The following is an 8119-nucleotide window of genomic DNA, read 5'->3' on the forward strand; positions in this document are numbered from 1 at the left end:
GCATCCTCAAGGTATAACCCAGAGTTATGTCGAGTTCCATCTAATGTCCAAATCTTTGCATAGCTGACTTCATAGTGTGAAAGTGTAGTGATCTTCATCCCGTAACGATGGAGCAAAGGGCGAGATACCTGCACGATGCTGGGGTCGACCCAAGCAAGAATAAAGGAAACTCCCCCAACCCAACCCAGGGTCAATTCAGTGACCAATCAGGATTACAGAGGCGATCACATGACATGAACTACATTTCCCATAAGGCATTAACTACGTTTCCCATGAGGCGTTCCCTTAAGGGGACAGCTCCCAATTCCCAATCAACCATATACTGTCTGGAGAGCACAGGGTGTGCGAGGCCTGGCTACACCTGTCCAAAGGTAAGTAGTAGGGCAGCTCCACCCCCCCAGTCCCCATCCTGGCTTAATTACCCGTGCTGCTTTCTGGGTTCAAGTGATCCGATCCCCTTTTGCAACTTCCTGACCAGCAAAGTCAATGGAGAAGCCAGATTGACTTAACTGTGTTACTAACAGCACGGATTCACTTAACAACTGTTAAGAAAGGTCATAAAATGTCGTAAAATGGAACAAAACTCGCTTAACAGCTGTCTTGCTTAGCAGTGGAAATTGTGGGCTCAATTTTGTGGCCGTTAGTCGAAGACTGGCTCTGTTTGTTTGGAGGGAGGAGGCCTGGCTGAACTCTCAAGTCAATATACATGTCCAGAGGTTTAAGGTTGCAGATAAATTTGATAAATACAGGTAGTCCTGGACTTATAACGGTTCATGGTGTGACCGTTCAAAGTTATGACACTGAAAAAAAGTGACTAAGGACCGTGTTTCACACTTGCGACTGTTGCAGAATCCCTACGGTCACATGATCAAAATTCAGACACTTGGCAACGGTCTTATGTGTTTACAAAGGTCGCAGTGTCCCAGGGTTACGTGACCCCCTTTTGCGACCTTTTGAGAAGCGAAGACCACAGGGGAGTCAGATTCACTTTTAACAACCATCTTATCAACCACTGCAGTGATTCACTTAACAACGACAGCAAAGGAAAGTCACAAAATGGGGCAAAGTTCGCTTCACCAGCGTCTTGCTTAGCATCAGAAGTTTTGGGCAAGGTCTGGTGGACCGAATCCCTGGGTGAAATTGGCTCGCAGCTGAGCGTGAGCCCCCAGTGCAGTCCCTCTGAAAGAAGCATCTAATCCCTGTCTCATTTCAGGAGACCCTCCCTGGCTTCAAATGGATCGGCAGCAGGGTGAAGGATCTCGTGGACAGCGGCAAAGAAGTCCTTTTCGCCTTCGAGGAATCCATCGGTAAGCTATGGGAAGCCTCAGCCAGTGGTGGCGTCCTCCTCACCCAGGGGAAATAACTGGGAAGGAATTTCTCCTGGTATTTTTAAATCCCAAACTAGAACCTTTCATTTATTTAGTAAATAAATGGTCAGGATTCCAAGTAATACACCCAGAGCAAACAGAACTCCAAGGCAAGTAGGTTCCTCAAAGAACAGGTTTATTGGTCGTATCACATTGGCACAGACTGGTGAAAAACTAAAGGTCCCCGTGGTTTTCACCTAACTAAAAGTAAGTTTCTCCCCCCTTCCCCAAAGAATTGTCCATTCAAGGGTGCTGTCCAGTTGCTTGGAAACTTCACTCTGTCAACTCGTAAAGCATTCCTGACTTGCTCGTTGAGTTGCCATAAGAAGGAGGGAGTGGCGGGAGATCCGATGGGAGCAGTTTGGTTGCTATGACCAGAAGCACATTCCACGCATTCCACAATCTCCAGATTGTGTCTCAGCTTACCGGAGGCCTCTGGAGAGGCATATTCTCTACAGCCCGGGGAAAGTGCTTCGTTGGAGAATGTGATTTATGACACACCCTGGGAGGAGTTGGGGAAACCGGGTCATAGGTGGGCAGTAAATTACGCAGGGCAGAGCCAACTGCATTTGGGAAAAGTGCCGGCATGCTGCTCCTAATATATAATTGGATTTCTTTTGACTCGAGGCTCATGAATTAATTGGGGCATCCGGCTGGAACCCTGACACACTCCTCCTCTCGTCAGCCACCTGTGGGGATGTCCTTTGTTCTCAGGGGGAAACGGTTTTGGCTACAAAACCCCAACTATCTCTGTTCCCCCCCCCCCTCCCTATCCCTCATCATCACTGTGGCAACCCTGAAGCCCCCAAGATGACCTCAGTCGTACCTTCTCGTGACACAGTGACACCTAATGGATGTATTTCATCTAAAAATGACTCCATTTCAGCAGAATTTCTTGGGAAAGTCTTGTCTCTTTTTCATTTCGTTCCTGGTTTGGGATGACAGGGACATCTCAGCCAGAAAGCACGGAAGGGCAGAGTTAGAGTTGGTTTACTATTTATTCAATTTCTACAGCTTCCCATCTTGGCAAACTCCTCTGGGCTTACCAGTAAAATCTGCCAGGGCTGCCCTCTTGCTACGCCACGGGGAGGGGGCGGCGAAAGGCAGGGTGGGATAAGGAGAGGGTCAGCATGAGGAAGTGAAACATCCCATGAGAGCCGCCAGCTGTTCCAAGGTCACGTGAAGCAATGCAGAACCACCCAGCCTGCGAAGACGGGGACTGTTACCCAAACCATTGGTTAGCCCCTGATCGCACACCGGTTGATAAACGGGGGTGGGTGGGAATCAGGGAAAAATTAACCCTGTGCTTTGGGCACCAAAACCTCCACCTTCTGTTTTTCTGATCGATTGAGTTCTAAATAAAAATAAAAAACCACACCAGGATTTATGTAAGTTTGTAGTTATAGAGATAGACCTAATTTGGTGGAAATAACAAATTTCATATGGTTTTTTTTTTTTAGAAGAATTCTCTATTTTCTCTATTTTTATTTCTATAAAAATCAGATTTAATCACAGTGTCTGAGTGGACGCTGCCTGGTAAGCCACCTCATACTCCCATTCTGACAGTTGCCTTGTGTCCAGGTTTTGACCCAAATCTGGCCATTTTGTCAACACGTTCTTGCTTTCTCTAGAAAGGCTCATTAGCGGTTGTGTTTCCCACCAGCAGCACCAAGGAAAATCTACCAACTCCCTTTCCTAAGTTGGTCTTTCTTAGCTTTGGCAAAAAGAAGTGTACGGATTTTAAATCCCAGGATTCTCACCCTGCCAGAATTCTGAGAATTGACATCCCAAAACCAGGGAAAAGACCCCAGAATTCTGCTATTCCTCTTTTTTTTTTTTTTTTAAGCCACTGCTCATTGACGGGGTTTGATTTCTCAAGCTTGAGGTGCTGCTGTAATCTACAAACTGCTGTCCTTTGAACGGGGTGTGTTTGGTTCTCAGGCTTCATGTGCGGCACGTCGGTGCTGGACAAAGATGGGGTCAGCGCTGCTGTGGTCATAGCAGAAATGGCTGCCTGGCTGGACACCAAGGGCCAAACGCTGGCACATCAGCTAACGGAGATTTATAAAACGTAAGTCCTTGGCTACCCTGGATTCAAGAAATGCAAACGGCAGCGGCTGAACCCTTTTTTAAAAATTCCACAGCTGGAACAGAGGTTCACACAGGCACCGCTGCTGTTCTTTGCAAGCTGCCACAGAGATTCTGCCTGGCTGTCCCTGCTCAGAATAGATCCATCTTGGAATAGATCCAAAGGTGCTTTCTTCCAAACTGGACTTTCAAAGCAAGCAAAATGTTTTCAAAAGAAAAAAGCCTGAAGAATGTCCTTTTGGGGTGGGGGAAGCACCTTTGGGTCAACCGTGACCTGAATGACTGAGGATCTCCAATATACAGTAGATCCAGAACGTTTTCCTTCAGCCAATCCTGCCCTGTCTCCTCCTAGGTATGGCTACCACATTTCAAAAACCTCCTACTTCCTGTGTTACGATCCCCCTACAATCAAAAGGATATTTGAAAGGCTCCGAAACTTCGATATGCCTGATTCTTACCCGACCTCTTGCGGGACGTACGGTATTCTCCATGTCCGGGATGTCACCACCGGCTATGACAGCAGCCAGCTAAAGAAAAAATCGGTAAGTAGTTCCCATCTTTTGGTTCAGAGTGACCGAAGCTCTGTAGTTTGGCTGTTTCTAATCCAGAAGGTTTAGTGTCTCCTTTGAAACAAGCTCTTTTACGACTTGGTTTCATTTTTAATGGACGCTCTAGAAAAAATGCTTTCCGTTTTATTAAATGGATATAGGTAGTCTTCCACTTAACCACCCTTTGAAGACACAGCAGCACTGGAAAAAGGGACTTGAGTTAATCCTTGCACTTATGGCCCTTGGAGTGTTGCCACGGACACACGATTAAAATTAGGGTGCTTGTCAGTCTGCGATTTTTGGAATGGTTGCAGCATCCCGGAGTTACGTGATCACCATTTGTGACCTTCCTAGCTGACTTCCGACAAGCAGAATCAGTGGGAGAAGCTGGATTCGTTTAATGACTACATGGCCCACTTAACAGCAGTGATTTGCTTACCAATGGTGGCCAAAAAAAAAAAAGGTTGTAAAATTGGGGGTGTCTCACTTAACAGCTGCCTTGCTTCTCAGCGGAAATTGGCCCCATGGGGTTCCTAATTCAAGGTCTCCTGCATTGCAGATCAGAAGAATAGGTGTCTATGTTTATATCCTGCTTTGAAACGCACAAGTCTCGTTATTGGCCTGCTGCGAAAATTATAGGCAAATCCCAGATTTCTGTGGCAAATCACAAAATTCCAGATTTATTCTGTTTTCACAGAATCAATTTCCTCAAATCCAAAAACCGTCTTTTGAGTTAGGGCCATAAGGAGCCTGCCCATTACAATTGTAAATCTTGATGGTCGTAAAGTGGATTTTACGATCTTTTTTTGTGACGGGCATTAAGCAAACACTTCATTAAGCAACCACAGGATGCAGCAAACAACTGTAAATGTGGACTGGCTACCAAGTGCAGTCACATGACCACAGGGGGAGCCTCACCATTGGAAGTTCAAATCTGGGTCATAAGTACCTGCGCATAGGTACTGTTGTAACTTTGAAAGTCTCTGAGTCACGGGTCTTAAGTTGAGGACTACTTGTAAACCTTACACCTTAGCATGCCATGCAGGGCATAGGAACTAATTTTTACTTCCTTAGTCACCCCGCACTTGAAACCCACAAAGCATCCAAATGAAATGGACAGCCTGTTTGTTCTGATGATTAACGACCTGGCCTAAAGATCAGGAGACAGTGAGTTCTAGTCCCACCTTAGCCATGAAAGTCAGCTGGGTGACCTTGGGCCAGGAGGTGGTGAGTTCTAGTCCTGCTTTAGGCACAAAAACTAGCTGGGTGACTTTGGACCAGTTACTAGGAGATGGCGAGTTCTAGTCCCACCTTAGGCATGAAAGCCAGCTGGATCCAACCCTGGCTCCAACTAACCTCATCAAGTGGTTGAACTGGAGGCTAGAAGGGAGGGGGGGAAAAATCAACCTTATCTGGGAAGAAGGGACTGCAGAGATGTGTCTGCAGGACTGAGGCTGTGCCTTAAGCCTGTCTAGATAACTAGCCTAATTGTTAACCGTGGCTAATCTGGAGAGCCTAAATAATCTTGGCTAGCAAGCTAGATGAAAGGCAACCAGGAAGTTTCCCCAGTTGTGGAAAAATGGCCAGAAGCTTGTTCACCGCCTTGAATTGTTTGTAAAAGTAACACAAGGTGGGATACAAATAAATCAATATAAATGTTTCCACCCCCACACACCCCTCCCTCCAAACCCATTAGGTTCGGATTCCAGGCATCTGTGCAAGCCTACATGGGATCAGTACTTTTTGGAGGTGGGGAGGTGGGGAGGGATTGTGATTTCTGGTGCTTTTCCCCGTTGTCTCAGGTGTTGCCCGTGAGCAAAAACAGCCAGATGATCACCTTCACCTTTCAAAACGGCTGCGTGGCCACTCTCCGGACCAGTGGAACCGAACCAAAGATTAAATACTACGCCGAGATGTGTGCGCTGCCAGGCCAGAGGTGGGGAAACTCCTCCCTGTCAACGGAGCCTGATTCCTAGAAGGCCTTATAGCCAAGAGAGGGGAGAGGGGAGAGGAAATGGCCTTGAAGGGCAGGAGGAAGTCGTCCCCCCCCCGAGCCATAGTCCGATAAATGAGGCTTGAGCCTTGCTGGGAAAGGAACGGGAACAAGAACAACCCCTTCCCTAGTCCGCGTAAAAGTAAAGGGAGGGGAGGGAGAGGAAGCACACTCAGACGTGCAAGGTGCTGTTACTATGATTGTAAAGTAATAGTCCTCGCCTCTATGGTTTCTTAGTCTACCCTCCCTTTTAGGGTGATGACCGTTACTTCTGATTTTGGAAGGACCTTCCTCTTTGGATGCGCAGGGCAGCACATATTGCACTTTCCCCTCTCCAGCTTCCCAGTATCCCAACAACTAGGGTAGTTTTCCTCCTCCTCCTTCTTCTTCTCCTCCTCCTCCTCTTCTTCTTCTCCTTTTCCTTCCTCTTCCTTCTCCTTCATCTTCTCCTCCTCCTCCTCCCTCTCCTCTCTTCCTCCTCCCTCCTCCTTCATCTTCTTCTCCTCCTCCTCCTCCCTCCTCTCCTCCTCTTCTCCTTCTTTCCTTCCTTCTTCCTCTTCCTTCTCCTTCATCTTCCTCTCCTCCTCCTCCTCCTCTCCTCCTCCTCCCTCCTCCTTCATCTTCTTCTCCTCCTCCTCCTCCTCCTCCTCCTCCTCCCTCTTCTCCTTCTTTCCTTCCTTCTTCCTCTTCCTTCTCCTTCATCTTCCTCCTCCTCCTCCTCTCCCTCTCTTCCTCCTCCCTCCTCTCCCTCTCTCCTCCTCTTCCTTCTTCCTCCTCCTTCTTCTCTTCTTCCTCTTCCTCTTCTTCCTCCTCCTTTCCTCCTCTTCCTCCTTCCTCCTCCTCCTCCTCCTCCTCTTCCTCCTTCCTCCTCCTCCTCCTCCTTCATCTTCTCCTCCTCCTCCTCCCCCTCCTTCTTCCTCTTCCTTCTTCTTTCTCTTCCTCTTCCTCCTCTCCTCCTCCTCTTCCTCTTCTTCCTCTTCCTCCTCCTTTCCCTCTCTTCCTCTCTCCTCCTCTTCCTCCTCCTCCCTCCTCCTCCTCTCCCTCTCTTCCTCCTCCTTCCTCCTCCTTCCTCCTCCTCCTCCTCAGCGTGTGGGTTGCCTGTGGGTTTGGGGTTTTAGAACGAACCTTCTTGATTTGGATGGGGACGGCTTTCCAACTTTGTCTTCCCTGCTCTTTAGCGATGTCGCCTTGTTGGAAGAGGACCTCACGAAGCTCATCGGAGCCCTGGTGGAGCACTTTCTGGAGCCCAGCAAGAACCAACTCACCTGGCGCTGTGTGTAGCAGCCATCCCCCCCCCACCCCCAGGCCCCCTCCCTCCAGCCTTGGCTGTCGTCAACGTTATTCCTTGCACTGTGTCCTGCGGAATTCAGGAACCAAGAGGAAAACCTCCTCTCCTTGCTTTCGTTTCATAGGTGTCCGTGAGTGTTTGCTGCGTGGGGTGTCTGTGTGTCCCTTACTTAGCCAGCATCCCAAAGCAGTAACCTTTTGTCAGCTTTAGTGTACCCAAGTAGTAAACTGCTCTGAAGCTGTCCAGAGAGGCCCTCAAAGAGAGTCAGAACGCGTGGGGGAAGGGTCTCTGGCATCAGCTCCTGGTGTTCTTCCTCTCCCCCCGCCCACCCCTCCAGCAAAGGTCAGCTGTCTAAATTCTTTGCGCTACAAAGATCCTTCCAGAGCTGGGAAAAACAGCTAGATTGCAAAAATAATAATAATTGTGTTCAGCCTAGAAAAAAAAAAGGTTCTGCTTCTCCATGGTTAGCTAGACTATCGGTATTATCTTCACTGCGTTATCGAGTCTTAATTTTGCCAGGAGGTTTTTGTTTGTTTGTTGTTTTCTAGCTCATGCTGTGGTATTCAGTAGTCCTGGGGATTCCAGCTGTTTTAAAAATCTCCTTAGATCGTCTTTGTTGGGTGGCATTTTCACCCCTGACCATGTTGCTTCGTGACATCCGCTGAGCCCTGAACCAAGTCGAGACGGGCTAAATCATCCGAGGTTTGGATCTCCCCTTCTGCGTTTGTCTGCAATTTAAGTTGAGGTGGATCCCGACTATGATAGGGTAGCTGATTGGGGCTGGGTCAGATTCACCCCTCTTACCCAAAAGCAAAATTTTCACCTAAGATTTCAT

The 8119-nt window shown here is 48.1% G+C and overlaps 1 protein-coding gene across 1 annotated transcript in view; it reads left to right on the forward strand.

Annotated features, from left to right (window-relative positions):
• Positions 1-7666, forward strand: part of PGM2L1 (phosphoglucomutase 2 like 1) — a 34397-nt gene extending 26731 nt beyond the window's left edge. Inside the window, 5 exon segments of the mRNA XM_087967513.1 lie at positions 1214-1307; positions 3309-3438; positions 3808-3997; positions 5806-5939; positions 7175-7666. Of these exon segments, the coding sequence (XP_087823639.1) occupies positions 1214-1307; positions 3309-3438; positions 3808-3997; positions 5806-5939; positions 7175-7277 (651 nt within the window). The 3' untranslated portion in view covers positions 7278-7666.
• Positions 7667-8119: the final 453 nt, after the last annotated feature.

This window comes from Notechis scutatus, chromosome 5 (genome assembly GCF_049901735.1).
Source record: "Notechis scutatus isolate UNSWTSFEM ecotype Mainland chromosome 5, rNotScu1.2, whole genome shotgun sequence".
Lineage (NCBI taxonomy): Eukaryota > Metazoa > Chordata > Lepidosauria > Squamata > Elapidae > Notechis > Notechis scutatus.